This window comes from Akebia trifoliata, chromosome 8 (assembly GCF_017979445.1).
Source record: "Akebia trifoliata isolate Shusen 1 chromosome 8, ASM1797944v1, whole genome shotgun sequence".
NCBI lineage: Eukaryota > Viridiplantae > Streptophyta > Magnoliopsida > Ranunculales > Lardizabalaceae > Akebia > Akebia trifoliata.
In genome coordinates, this window is record NC_141382.1 from 5,773,446 (window position 1) to 5,788,134 (window position 14,689).

Genomic DNA, 14,689 nt, shown 5'->3' on the forward strand with positions numbered 1-14,689 from the left:
TTAGAGTCGTGCTGGAGTGAACTCAAGAGCCGAAATCTCATATCACATGTCTTGAGGTAAAAGTGACTAGGAACTATAAATGTTTTTTCCCTTGTATCTTGATGAAAAGCACTTATGGTTCCCATACAATTTCATGTCAAGAAGTGCGATATTCTTTTTTTTATATAGAATTTGCTGAATTTATCTGAACTGAACCCTATCAAAGAATCATCGAATCCAAACTTTGTTATTAAGAGCATAAAAAAAAAACTCAAAAAGTCCTAATGCAAAGCTAATCATTAATTAATTTAAAAAATTCCAATACATGTCAATTTATTAAAAAGCATGGTAATGGAAAGCTAATCATTAATTTAAAAAACTCCAATACATGTCAATTTATTAAAAAGCAGAGGAAGGCAAAGCTAATCATGAATTTAAGAAACCCCATAGATGTCAATTTATTAAAAGCTTTTTCTGTAAAATACATTTGTTTCTACTTCATAGACACTAGGCTGTGGGGGTGACTCTATAAATCATGATTCCATCTATAAAACCTATAAAGGGATGGAAAAAACAGAGGTCCCAACCTTAATAACTTTTAGCAAAAGTATTTGGCACTAATTATATTAATCTTCCAAATATCACCTATGTTTTTAATAACAACTCTTTATATATAACTTCCACCAATCACCCATTTTTCTAAAAGGGCATAAAAAATACTTATTGAATTTCTATTTACAAATTTTACTGCCACACACCAACTTCTATAAAGGGAAAATACTTTATGAAGAGGTAAAAGAACAAATGGAGAGCTTTTATGAAGAAATATTTTTTTATAAAAGAGGAAAATGGGTTCTAATTAAGGATTCTAGGAGTGAGAAATAAAGAGAAAGGTAGACCGAATAGGAGATGATTCTAGCATCCGAGCAATGTTCTTCAGTTGTATTGAGGTGAATCGATTATAGATGACCGATTGAGAAATGATATTTCTTCTCACTTATATAGGATTTTGAACTCCATTGATTCTTGAATGAGGGAATTTGATCTTTATTAGAGAATCCGTTATATTGCATTGTACTCAGTAGTACAGTTAGATCATGTAATGTAATTGATTCTCTAATGATCTTCTTATAAAACACTAAGGACACAATGAAGAGAGAGATATAAGGTATTTATTTATTTTTGTTTAATGATCTGTTTTATTTAATTAATTAGTTTGTTATAATAAATAAGAAAGTTGGTGTGGTAATAGAAGTTAAAAAATATAATAGATGCACCAAGAAACGGGTCCCAGGACTTGATTATAGGGTGTCCTATTCCCTATAAAATCGAATAGGTGTTATTGTGGCACGCTTTAGTTGGTGTTTAAAACACTTTGAACTTACAGCCCAATGTATTTGTTTATTAATCAAAATACTTTGGATTTCTACTTAAGCGGTTCACAGCCCAATGTATTTGTTTCTTAATCAAATTGGACTGCATAGACACCATTCCTATCTATAGAAGCTGGACACCGTATGGGACCTCGACTCATTAATTATTATAAGTCAGAGGAATATTAAGAAACCTTTGCTAAAAACTGTGTGCATGGTGGAGCTGTGGGCCTCACAATATTAAATTGGCTTCGCTTGGGTGCATGGTTTTAAAAATCGTTGAGATTGGTATGACTCACTGAGCCATCTTTGGCGATGTGAAAAGATGTCAAATCAAAATCTAATTTCTTCTTCTTTTTCAATGTTATTATTATTATTATTTTTTGCATCGTGATAATCTAATGCTTTTTGTATCAAATGCCCCAAACGCTTCCATCACAGGACCGTAGATCCTTTGCTTTGAAATACACAAGAAAAAGATTTATGATTCCATAACTACCATGTCAAGGAGTGTAATAGGGTGTCTGAAAAAAAGAGCATCAGATTATCATTAGTCTTTTTTTTTTTTTTTTTCTAGTTCACATAGAACTAAAGTTAAAAATAATCATCAGAGACCGAGATGACTCGCCCATCATCATTGCGAATGAGAAGAGATGCAAAATTAAACAGGGATTTAAAATTAAACCATGCTTGATTGGGCCTACATATTTTCTTATTCTATATTAGTAAACTTTTCTGTCCTCAATAACGAAACGATTACTACTAGTGAATATTACATGGAAACAATTAAATAAGTTCCCTATCATCCCTCTCTTCACCCTATTTATATCCCTCTAATACTAATCTCCTTACATTAACCAGAAAAATTAGAGAGTAGTTGTTAAACAGTTCTATGTAGTGTTGCTCTAGTCATGGCGGGTGGAGGAGAGGCTTTGAATTCTCCTACAGTGCACCACTAGCAGTTGAAGCTGCCAGCATGATCTCAACTACCCCTCAATTTAGGGAAGATCAGATCATGCAGCAGTTTCACCCGTTGTTGGACCACCATAATCCCTAATCCCTTTCACACACACACAACAAGGTTTATGATCGTCTCTTCTATTTGATTTTACTTTATGTTGGTATATCCATGTTTTAGTTTTATGCTAATGTGTTGCTTTTAATGCAGGGCTTTACATAAATAGGGTAAATTGCCATTTCGTGAGTCGAATTTGACAAAATTACGGCGGTGTTTGGTTTGGATTGTAGATCCTGATTCTCAATTCTGATTATGAATTATCAAAATCAGATTATAGAAACTGATGTTTAGCATCAAAAAATTTGTTTGGTTAATACTGTCTCTGAAAACTAATCTTGTGGAGAAAAATTAAAGACTAAAATGTCAGTAAAAATACATATATCAAATTTGAAGATAATGAATTTTTTAGAGAAAAATTAAGGATTTTTGGAAAGAGTTGAAAAAGATGACATTATGTTATTTTCTATTAGTTTTCAAGTAGATTGTATATTAAGGAGCATGTTAAGATTAAGATTACCCAAAAAATCATGGTGATTTGTATTTTTATTTTAAAAACTATTATTATTAGTGGTAGTAGTAGAAGTAGTAATATTGTTGTTGTTGGTAATAATTATAATTATAAATAATTATATACTAATATTAGATTAATTTTTATTTTTTATTTTTTTCGTAACGAGGTGATCTTTGTGGTAGCGGGCCAACCTTTACTTCATCGGGCTTTGCTCGACTCAAAGTCCAACCTTATCCAACAAGACTAATCCTCGGACCGCATACACCATCCCACCCTGTCACGTGAAGGCATTAGATAGTCACCTTTCGGTGGAGGGGCATAGAGAGATTTCAAGTCATGACCTATGGAACACACCTAGTCGCTTCTTACCATTCTTGCGAATCCCCGGTGGGTAAATTAGATATTATTATTATGATTGTTGCTTTTGTTATTATTACTTATAATTGTATTGATTTTATTATTATTATTATTATTATTATTAATATCATTATTGTTAAAATAAGAAAATAATAATAATAGCTCTCTCTCTCTCTTTTAAGATATATAATTTTTAGGTTTAAGGTTTGAAATGAGCCTAATCCTAATTGTAAACATCTTTGTAATATTTGAATATTGTGTTTTAATCTTTAAGTACGGTGGGAAATAATTTAAGAAATTGTGATGCAATAAGTGAAAGTTGGGGTGCCAATAGCAGCTCTCAAAAAATTTCATCCTCCTCGTGGGAAGTTGATTTTTGAAATAGTTAATTCTTTTAGTGCTTTCGAAAGCGAACAGGTTAACTTACTACCTTGTCCCTGCTATATAAGTTATATACTTTTTTCTTTCTTTAATAAATAAAAAATAAAAAAATAAAAAAACTAATGCTAAAATCATCTAATTTAACAATGTCTGTCCATATGCTTCTTTTTAGTCCCTCATGGACCAAGTAGAAGATGTTCAAGTGGCTTATATATCTTTGTCTATAATCTTAGGTGAAGGTTGAGATAATGGTTTTTCCATCTAATCCCGGGCGGAATATATCATTTATATGAAAACTCAAGGGTAAAACCTGACATATATATATATATATATATATATCAAAAATTTTCAAAATGGATACTTACAATTAAAAAAATAATGCTGATGTGACCTTAGATTTATTGCGATTCTCTCATTTCTAACATGGAGATGCACACATAACCATAGATGCTTTTTATTCATATCTTGTGGAAACATATCTACGGTTAAGTGTACACCCCACATTAGAAACGTGAGAATAACAAAAAATCCCAACGTCACTCCTACATAATTCTTTTTGGTCACCCATCTATTGATATTTAAAAGATCTCTTAATGAACTTACACACATAAGATACCAATAAAAGAAAAAAACAGCTTACACGCATAAGATGGATGACTTTTAATGATTAAATTTGAGTATTTTTCTTCGTGTTCCAACCATTGATCTCTTAATGTGCATCAAGAGAAAGGTTGAAATTGCGGATTGAAAAAGAGTGGGAGAGAGGGAGGTTGACATGTTTATGGATCAATGGACATAAAACAAATATGATTTAAGAAAATTTTAGGGACCAATATTCAAAAAAACCATGATCACTTTGAGAGGGCGGTTCAAATGTATTTCAAATGAAATTTGTTTATTTGAAAGACGACTATACTTATGGATACCACTTGAAACTTGAAAGGTGAAGATGTAATGGACTGCGATAAAATTGGGTGTTATGAGAGTTTTATCAACTATAAGGGAGAATGTGCAAATAACACATATGTTTGGGGTGGGGTTTCGGACTAAAATAAATAAATAAAATGGAAGGATGGACCTCAACTAGAGTTTATAAACTCCATCGATTCCGTGTCTATAAATACCAGTGCGGAATAGAAGAGCGCCAAAAACAGATCACAATTTCAGTTTTAAACTTTGAAATTTCACAAAAAACGAAAGATCGTTCTCTCCTACTAGAACAAAAATGATCGATCTCAAGTGAGTAATCCTCTGCTGTTCTTCTTGTTGTCTTTTGATTTTATAATGGCGTGTTAGAGATTAACAGAAACTTAATTATTTTGTGAATTTTGTTTCTGCTGATGGAGCGCAGATCCGAAGAACAGAGCCAGTTGCAGCTCGTTGAAAGAGAAGATATTGAAGATGAAGAAGATTTGTTTGAAGCAATTGATAAACGTAAGTTTTCATGTCGATTGAGCTTAATTTTGGCTTACGAGCGTAGATATTTCTACTATTTTCAGTTAATTTTAGTTGAATCTGGATTTCACTTCGTTTTCATCAAGCAGGATTTCATTTCGTTTTCATCGATAAAGAAAGATGAAAATCGAACTTGATTTCGATTTATTTTCCAATAAAATTTGAGTCAGAAGCTCGATTACACTGTTCTTTTTCTTTTTGATGATCGTAAATTCAATATTCTAATTCTTTTCGTATCGTTTATTATTATTTTCTTTACTGATAGTCAACTGGATTTCATAATCGAAGTTCTTTAGCTCTTTGTCTTGATCCAATCAACGATACAAGAGAACCGCATTCGACGTCACATTTTTTTTTATTTTTAAATTGTTTATTAATTTTGGATAATGAGGTAGAATTTCACTTTAAACTGCATCGATCGATGGAGATCTTGAACTTTAATCCGATCGATCTGGATCCGTAGAAATTCAACAGATTTTACTTCATTTAATCGAATCAGCATAACTTCAACTAATTTTTCTCTCTTTTTAGCATTTCTGTCTAACATTCTGCGTCTTTTGCAGTAATTGCACAGGGAATCAATGCTGGCGATATCAAGAAACTTCAAGATGCTGGGATCTACACCTGCAATGGCTTGATGATGCACACGAAAAAGGTGAAAAAGAGTTCTGAGTTTGATGTCGGAATTTCAGTGAAAATTTTAGCCAGATTTTTAAGCATTAAGATCTTTCTGCAGAACTTAACTGGTATAAAGGGATTATCGGAGGCGAAGGTCGATAAGATCTGCGAAGCAGCCGAAAAAATAGTGGTTAGAGCTCAAAACTCTCCAAAACTACAAGCTAAATTTGCAATTCTTTTCAGTTCTGTATGCATCTGCATTACTGTCTTAACTAATTTTCATTTTCCCCCAGAATTTTGGTTACATAACTGGAAGCGATGCCCTGCTCAGAGTAAGATCAAAATCTCTGTAGGTTTTGAAATTGAAAAATACTAACATGCGCGTTGAGGCGAAACTGGAGCCAAACGAGTTGAGCCGATGTATGAGATTTGAACATTTATCTTCTTTTTCATGCCGCGCTTTTATGTAGATGGATGCGTCATCCATGATTTTGACGATGCATCGCTCCTCTGAATCCAGTTTTGTTCCTGAAATAAAGGCGCAATTTAGCAAAATTAATATAACTATAAAAATTCATGTCCTGAAGGATCAAAAGCTAAAGTGTGGTTTTGACTATAGAGAAAGTCGGTGGTTCGAATAACAACAGGAAGCCAGGCCCTTGATGAACTCTTAGGCGGTAATTTTTAAATCAACTTTATAATTTGAGGAAAATTTTCTGTCATTGTTAGGGTTGAATCATCTTTTATATTTTTTTGTTGATTTATTTCTTTGTAATGCGGCTGTATTTTGAAGGTGGGATCGAGACTATGTCGATTACAGAAGCTTTTGGGGAATTCCGGTAAGAAACATTGAAGTTTTATTTTCCCGCCAAATGTTGTTTATGACTCTTAATTTGATCTTGTTCATAACTTAAACCTTTTTTCAAATTATTTGTCGTTTTCACACGTCAGATCGGGGAAAACTCAGCTCGCGCATACTTTATGCGTCTCCACACAGGTTCCATACTGGCCTAACTCGTACTTTATTTCACATGGTGTTGTTTTTAAAATTATTTATAATTTTATATTTAAAATTGCAATCTGTTTTAAAATAACTATTAATAGTAATAATAATAATAATAATAATCAGATCCTTTCATATCCAATAAACATAGATGGAGATTTGGATGCCAATAAGATTCCAATCCAATGGATTATTGGATCGGTCATGGATCAACCATGTCTTGATCTGATAGAGTCTCGATCGGATAAAATGCAAGAAATATATCAATTACATAAATGAAACTTTATTTAAAGTTTGTATCCCAAATGGAGTTTGACCTGTTCTAGAAGTGGTCCAATTTCTATTGGATTTGGTTTGGATCTTAATATTAAGATCCAATAAAAACCCTATCAACAAGAGTCTGGATCCAATGCTTATCAGATCGGCTGCAGGTCGGATCTGATTCTCATTGACTTGGTCCCAAATCTAGCTCTACTTGCTTTCACCCACCTTGTCATTCCAATTTCTCTATGAAAACTTCTATGATTTGAAATGACACTAATACTCTTGTGCATTTTAACAGTACATTATCCTCGATTTACCAATTAGTTACAGTAGATTATTAGGAGCAGTGTTGATCCACCTCTACGTGAAACATTAAACATAAACTGCTCCAATTGTTTTTTCCAATATTGTATGATGGTAGTTTACCTTTCTTCTCAAAACATATTGCAGCTTCCCACTAGCATGCGCGGAGGGAATGGAAAAGTGGCTTATATTGACACCGAAGGAACTTTGTATCCTTTTTTCTCTATATCTATTGGTAATTTTTTATCCGGGCAGCTCTCATTGGCGCGGCGCATGCTGAGCTGAAAAACTAAAAATTACTCGGTCAAAATTTAAAATTGAACTCCATTTTCGGATGCGGTCCACAAAGATTGTGTTTTTTTACTATTATTATATGCTTTGGAAGTCTTTAACCATGCAACTTACAGTCGACCAGATCGCATTGTGCCAATTGCTGAGAGGTTTGGCATGGACGCAGGTGCTGTCCTGGACAATGTAAGGAAGACAGCACTTTTCCTGTTTTCTATATTCTTTATATTAAGAAATACATTTAAGGGATCGGAACTATTCAATTACTGGGCTTCCTTAGATATCTTAGTTGAGAATCCCATTGTACGATATAATCACATTGTCTGTAGGATCAACTATATAATGATAATGACTTTGTTTTACAACTATTCATTTGATGAGATTGCAAAAAAACAATTGATCATGATCCACTCATCGTGTTCGAACTCCTAAGAATTTAAAGTCACAAATCTTCGCACACACACCACAAAGATGTACGTAATATGGATGTAAAACCATTAACGACGTTTATTGTTTGTGAATGCTTAAAGATCATCTATGCTCGTGCTTACACTTACGAGCACCAGTACAACCTGCTCCTTGGACTGGCTGCCAAAATGTCTGAAGAACCTTTCAGACTACTGGTGAGTCACTACTTGTATTATTTTCGTAAGAGGCCTCCATCTAACATTTAAAAATAAATAAAGATTTCCTTGAGATCAGTACTTCTTTCCAGGGTCAGTCCTAAGGGATAAACTTTCTTGGGAACCGCTAGGCGTAATTTCCCATCTCAACTGTTTGACGGAAAACCTAAAATTAGTTTTCCTAACCCTGTTGAGTGACATGTATCTTTGCATCTGCAGATTGTTGATTCAGTCATCGCCCTCTTTCGAGTGGATTTCACTGGACGAGGCGAACTTGCAGAGCGCCAAGTTAGTTCATCAATATATTTTTCTGAATTTTATGAAATTCATGACATGTCTTGTCTATTTGCTGACTCGCACACAAATTTGCAGCAAAAGCTGGCGCAGATGCTCTCTCGTCTAACAAAGATAGCTGAGGAGTTCAACATTGCAGTCTACATGACCAACCAAGGTAACTAACATTCGCCACCCTGAACAATCTTCTTAAATGAAAAAAAATGTGGGCAGTTCAAGTTGGAACTTGGAAGTTGATCCTCATGCTTAAGAAGATCTGTTTGTAGTCGTACACCAATCTAACCAAGATTAACATATAGAATTTACAGTTAACCCATTACGACTCTGTACGTGTATGGATGCAGTTATCGCGGATCCTGGTGGAGGTATGTTCATATCAGATCCAAAGAAACCAGCAGGAGGACACGTATTGGCCCATGCAGCAACAGTTAGGTTGATGTTTAGAAAAGGCAAAGGTGAACAACGTGTCTGCAAGGTGTTTGATGCCCCAAATCTCCCCGAGGCTGAAGCTATATCCTCAAACAGCATCATTCATCATTTAAATAAATAAATAAGCATACCTCAATCAGAACCCCTCCATCATGACCAGGTGGTAAACCAAAGGGGGACGTATGCCAGTAGTGGTGGGGGCCTGGTGACCTTATTGGATTACCACCTGGTCGTTTTCAAAAGGTTTCATGAATGAAATATTTCCAATGTAGCTTAGGAATTTTGATCCTAAATGAGTTTCTCTTGACCAAAAAACACATATTTCAGATAACACCAGGAGGCATTGCTGACGCAAAGGACTGAAGCTAGGATTTTCTTTCTTTTTTCTGTAAATCCAGTTAGGGTAGATGAATTACAGGTAAATCTCCCCTTTTTTGTTCTCTTCTATCTCTACTGTTTTAGCGGTTTAATGTTTTAGTAGCTGTGAATGGTGCTCCCATTTGTTCAGGGTTTTATTTCCCTTTGGAGAGAAAAAAAAATTGTAATTTTTCCACGAATGCACAAGTCGTACTAGTACAGAAGCATTTAACTGAATCAGATATTTCTGCACAATAATTATAGCTTTACTTATGCACGCCTGCACGAGGGAGGGGGAGGGGCTGGGCTTTCTGTTACCCGATTAGATTGTCTGCATAACTAATGCTTCGGGCACAGCCAATGTTTGGTGGTAGGGTTAGTCAGTTTGGTCTGGCCAATCAGACCTGAACTGGTATAAATCTTGAAGATCTATTTGACTACAGATGGTTACGGAGTTGGTTCCTGCATAACTCAATATGTAGTCCTTGTGTGAACTGTCTAGCTCAACTTCAACTTCTGCAAAAGATGGATTTCCCTCAAACTAACAAGTGATTTTTATCTAACTAGTCTAGAGCAAGGAAGCCCAACATTTGAACCAAATCCTACACTTTACAAACGAAAATATAATGCCCACCACTTCTAGTCTAACCATAAATAAAGTCCAACAAACTAGGTGCAAATGCAAAGGAGGGAACACAAGCTAATGAGTCCCAACTAGGAGATATCTCGCGTTAAAAATGATCCACACCAAAGTTTATGAACCTCAGAGCTCGTATCTCTTCTAAACAATTAGAAAATGAATATATAAAAAAAAAAAAAAAGCACACCTAAAGATCAACAACCAAGTAATATTCCAAGTACTTGAATATATCAAACATGCAGATCTCTGGAACACAAGCTAAATGTAACACGGTTTAGACTAAGAATTATTTATTCCACATAGGGCTACGAAGTCTAGAGAAGGAAGTTCATTTTGACACTAAATGCCAAAAAAAAAAAAAAAAAATTGGAACTGCAAGCAACTTGGGAAGTTGAGAGAAAAAAAGAGATCAGCAATCCATGCTGTGGTACTACATTGGAAATTGAAGTTCGAAACATATTCTAACCACAAAATCTGTTGTCCTTTAAAGAAGAGTGTCATCCAGATTGAATTACGCAAAAAAGATAGATAAATATTTAAGGAAAAATAGCAACAAAGGCCTTCTCTTATGAGGTTGGATGAAGAGTTAAAATCAGTAGTCTGATGACCAGTTTGCGGCACTCCCAACTCTAGGCATGCTAGCTTCCTTCTTGGATTCTGCATCAACTTTGAAAGTCACACCACACACCTGGCCTGAACTGTCAACCCTTGGCATTGCCTTCAACTCATTCAGAGGGTGCTCAGAACTCCGCAAGCCACCAGAGGTCGTGAGGAAGCACCCTGAATGAGAAAACAATAGATCACGATAGAATGAACGACAACACGAAGACTCTTTAGATTCGCAATTGAACAATGTAGAACAGATTTACTAGTTTCTCATAAAGTTATACCTTTTGGAAATGGTGCAAAAGATGTCCCACAACCCTTCTTAACAATTTCTGCATTGTCTGAGACAACGAGATGGTCTTCAGAATCAGTTCCCCAGAAGAAGGGAACACTCCCATCAGTATCCTTAGTTAAAAAAAAAAAAAACAGAGTAAACTTAACCCCAATGTTGAATATAGGATGAATTAGAATAGAATACGATTATATTAGATCGTTCTCTATTATAAACTTAGGGTTCTAGTAATCCAATCCGAGAATCAATAGAAATTCATTATACAACAAGTGGTTCATATAAATGTAGAATGAAATTGTGAAATGAAGAACAAAAGTATTCGTTCAAGGGTTTACTCACAGAGGCAATGAAAGTGGCTTTTGAAGAGCTGTCATAGAGAATAAACGTGAATTTTCCGTGCATATCTCTCACAACCTGGTCCGCTGGATAAGGCCCTCTGTCTCTCAGAGTGCGGTAAGCTTCTATAATGATGTTGACTTCATTGGCAGTCTTGTTCAATCCATATTGTTGTTTCAGTTGAGCAACGTTTTCAATGTGCCCTTGAAACAAGCAGAAAATTTCGTCCACAACAGCAAATAATCTTGCAAAGAAAAAGTTTGGATTCCATAAAACAAAATTAATCATCATCAACCAAATAAAGTTTCGAATAATGAACCAATTAGATCTAACCAAAACTGAAGGTAAATGGAATAAGAATAGGACCTATTTGGATATCCTTTTCTCCTCCAATATTATTAATTTAATGGAGATTTTTCAGCAAAGAAAATCAATTTTGAGGGTGAAAATGGTGATCCAAATAGACCCTTTAATGTTTTAGATCTGGTAAAATCTTAAAAGACCCACCAAATATTTTACCCAAAAAATAAATTCTTTTATTACATAGTTTCCATCAATGGTTAAAGAATATAGAATTTTTTCAGTCCATTTGTAAATCTAAAGTGATCAGAAATGGGATGAGTTAAGGAAAGATTTGATGACAATTGACAGAATGCCTTGAGTTTGATAATAGCTTTAGAAGCCAACCATTATGATTATGATGAACATCAATCAAACAAGAGATTAATTAGATCTGTGAAGAAAAAGAATTAAATCAAACCCACAAACCATTTGAGTAGAAATCAATAAACCAACCAAAACATTACATAAGAAAGATTGGTTTAAAAGAACATTGATCAAAGAAAATAATAATTAGATCTAAACAATATTTTCTCATATTTCATTTTCTTGATCATACAATCCAAATTCCCAACCCCAAACACCATCAAATTAAATATTCAAAGAAAACAAGTAGAAAGCCAACTGCATTATGGGAGACAATGTTCTAATGCACGAGCTTCGGGCTATTAAAGAAGGGCTGAAGTTGACTATCTCCTTACAAGTTAACAAGTTGTGTGTCGACTCTGATTCTAAGCTTGCTGTCCAATTTATCTCAGGTCAAGCTGTTATGCCTTGGTATGCAAGGACCATGATCAACTCTATCAAGAAGATATCAAGGTCATTTTAAGAGGTCAGATTCTTGTTCATCTATAGAGAAACAAACAAGGCTGCAGATTTTTTGGCTTCGTGGTTTAGATCCTTTCAAAGTTCAACTTTGTCTCCTTCTGAGTTCCCAACTCAGCTGCGTTCCATTGTAAATGAGGATGCCGTAGGCAAATCCTATGTGAGATTGTAACTTTCTTTAACCCCAAAAAGAATCAAACAAAGTTTAAATCTGGATCTCAAATCTTGGTTGTGTTTGTGATCTTTAAAGAATCTAAATCACAGATAAAAAATAAAAAAATAAAAAAAAAACATACCCACTAATGATCTAATACCAGATACACAAATTTAAAGAAATAAAATGCAAAAAAGATTGAAATTGCAGATCTGGGTTTTATTGTACCTTGGAAGGAGAGGGTTCTGTTTATCTGTAGAGTACGCCATGAAACCTGCAAAACCGAGATTAATGGATACAGAACCAGTATTAACAGAGGAGAAATGTTGGAGCAAAAACCCATCTTTCACTGAAGAAATCGATTCTGAATGTGGGCTCTTTAGGCCTTCTGGGCTCTTCGCCACGGATTTTTCGAACACAGCAAGCATTTTTCCCTCTTAGATCAGAAATTCTAAAACTTCCACTTTCGAACAATGCAAGATTACTTCGTCTGTGAAAAATAAGAAGTCATATATAAGAGAGAGAGGATGCGTGGATTATGGTAAAATCGATTCTTGATCTCTGAAAGTGAGATATGAGATTCCAAAATTACCCCTCTATTTTGTATAGAATTACATGTGGATTCACATGAGTACCACTGGGCAGAAAGATGCACGTGTACCAGGTCCTACTTTACCAAAAGATAAAGAGTTTCGTGTTTGTAGTATGGTTTTTAAACTGGTATTTCGTCTCGTCTCGTCTCGTCTCGTCTCATCTCATCTCATCTCATTCAGCTCCAATATCAAATCATTTCGGACGAATTTTCTGATATATTTGAGACGTCCTGTGAGATAAATTAATAAATTGAACTGTGACTCATAAATATTGATGAAAAAATGACTTTACGAGTTGATCTCGTTTAACTCCGATACCGAGTTAACTCGGACGATTCATCTCTGTCTCGGACGAGTTTAAAAATCATGCTTTGGAGGCCCCCACATTGAGTTGATCAAAAATCTGAATTATCCTATTTATTGACATTTTGATTGTTTATTGTTTTTTTATAATATGAAATAATGTGCAAATGCACTTCAAAAAGTATGTCTTATAAATGATTAATTTTTTTTAATTAATTTAAATAAATAGCTTAAAAATTTTTAATAGATTTTCTAATTTTGAATCATAATTCATAATTTAATATAATTGAAAAGTATGTCTTATATATGGCTCTTTCTTTTTTTTTTTTGTCTTCAATAAGCTCGTGTTGCAAAAATTATGATTAATTCATGACTAATATTTTTTATAATTATTTTAACATTTTCAAATAAATAATCTAATTTTATATCTTATTTTCTTTATAATCTTTATTATTACAATGAGAAAAGTCAAAGTAAAAATGATTATAACACCAAAATTTGGATTACAAAAATATCGTCATTTTAAAATTTAGTCATAATATAATTAGAATCATTTTGTTAAGAACAAATAAAATTGTAATCCCACGTTCTTGCATTTTCACGTTGGTTAATTTTCAAAATTATAAAAATATTTTTTTTATTATGTAATTTTCAAAATCATCTTTTAGTTAATATTTTAAATTATAAATAAGTCATTTAGAAATACATGAATTTGCACATGTCACCTTTTATAATATTATATTATAAATAAGTCATTTAGAAATACAAAAATACCCTCAAATGCTTATATCTAATAAGGTCTGTTCTATTTAATAATACATCTTGACTTGTGGGCAGACGTAAAAATTTGGATTAAGATGAGGGCATTTCAGTACTTTAATATTTTATAATTTAATTTTGAGCTAAACTAAAGACGACAAAGTGTCCAAAGCTTATCAACAGACAGCATTGATGCTGTTACTGAGATTATATTAAATTAAATAAGAGAAGGTGGGGCCGACAACTCAGTTGCTTGTGCAGTTGTACCAAGATGCCTTTTCAAAAGAATCCCAACTACGTAATGGGTAGGTAGAAGAGCTAGAATAGTTATTTGACACGTGGAAGATATTGATAGTCTTACAAAAAAAGAAATTTTTTATGTGGACCGACTTTCTATTTGGAGATGTGGACCCACTACAAAATGCCACGTAATATAGATTTTAAGGCTGCTTTACTCGTAAGGTGGGCCCTCCAGTGATTCCCACTAAACATTATGGTTACGTCCACCGATTTAGAATTTCGACCGTGTAATTCCAAACGCCTCTACCGTGTTATGCCACGTGACATATCTGCCTCCCTAATTTTGAAA

At 33.9% G+C, this 14,689-nt stretch overlaps 2 protein-coding genes across 2 annotated transcripts; one reads left to right on the forward strand and one right to left on the reverse strand.

Annotated features, from left to right (window-relative positions):
* Nucleotides 1-4,776: 4,776 nt before the first annotated feature.
* Nucleotides 4,777-9,017, forward strand: DMC1 (DNA repair (Rad51) family protein). The gene is made up of 14 exons (XM_086449223.1): nt 4,777-4,858; nt 4,971-5,053; nt 5,638-5,729; nt 5,811-5,882; nt 5,986-6,024; nt 6,312-6,369; nt 6,486-6,531; nt 6,644-6,689; nt 7,410-7,471; nt 7,670-7,736; nt 8,081-8,173; nt 8,393-8,461; nt 8,546-8,624; nt 8,812-9,017. The coding sequence occupies exons 1-14, from the start codon at nt 4,845-4,847 to the stop codon at nt 9,015-9,017; spliced, it is 1,026 nt and encodes a 341-aa protein (XP_086305349.1). The 5' UTR covers nt 4,777-4,844.
* Nucleotides 9,018-10,284: 1,267 nt separating this feature from the next.
* Nucleotides 10,285-12,968, reverse strand: LOC147395700 (stem-specific protein TSJT1-like). The gene is made up of 4 exons (XM_086449831.1): nt 12,674-12,968; nt 11,131-11,371; nt 10,784-10,904; nt 10,285-10,673 (listed from the first exon to the last, which is right to left on the reverse strand). Exons 1-4 carry the CDS (start codon nt 12,871-12,873, stop codon nt 10,486-10,488), a joined length of 750 nt encoding a protein of 249 aa, XP_086305957.1. The 5' UTR covers nt 12,874-12,968; the 3' UTR covers nt 10,285-10,485.
* Between the last annotated feature and the right edge of the window lie 1,721 nt (nt 12,969-14,689).

Bases quoted from the DNA above. Each gene is read 5' to 3' on its own strand.
- DMC1 (XM_086449223.1), top strand. The intron at 5,054-5,637 runs GTAAGTTTTCAT...CGTCTTTTGCAG, and splicing joins GTTTGAAGCAATTGATAAAC to TAATTGCACAGGGAATCAAT. The intron at 8,462-8,545 runs GTTAGTTCATCA...ACAAATTTGCAG, and splicing joins GCGAACTTGCAGAGCGCCAA to CAAAAGCTGGCGCAGATGCT.
- LOC147395700 (XM_086449831.1), bottom strand. From the start codon at position 12,873: ATGCTTGCTGTGTTCGAAAAATCCGTGGCGAAGAGCCCAGAAGGCCTA. The intron at 11,372-12,673 runs GTACAATAAAAC...TTTCTTTGCAAG, and splicing joins CAGAACCCTCTCCTTCCAAG to ATTATTTGCTGTTGTGGACG. The intron at 10,905-11,130 runs GTGAGTAAACCC...TTTTTAACTAAG, and splicing joins AAGCCACTTTCATTGCCTCT to GATACTGATGGGAGTGTTCC.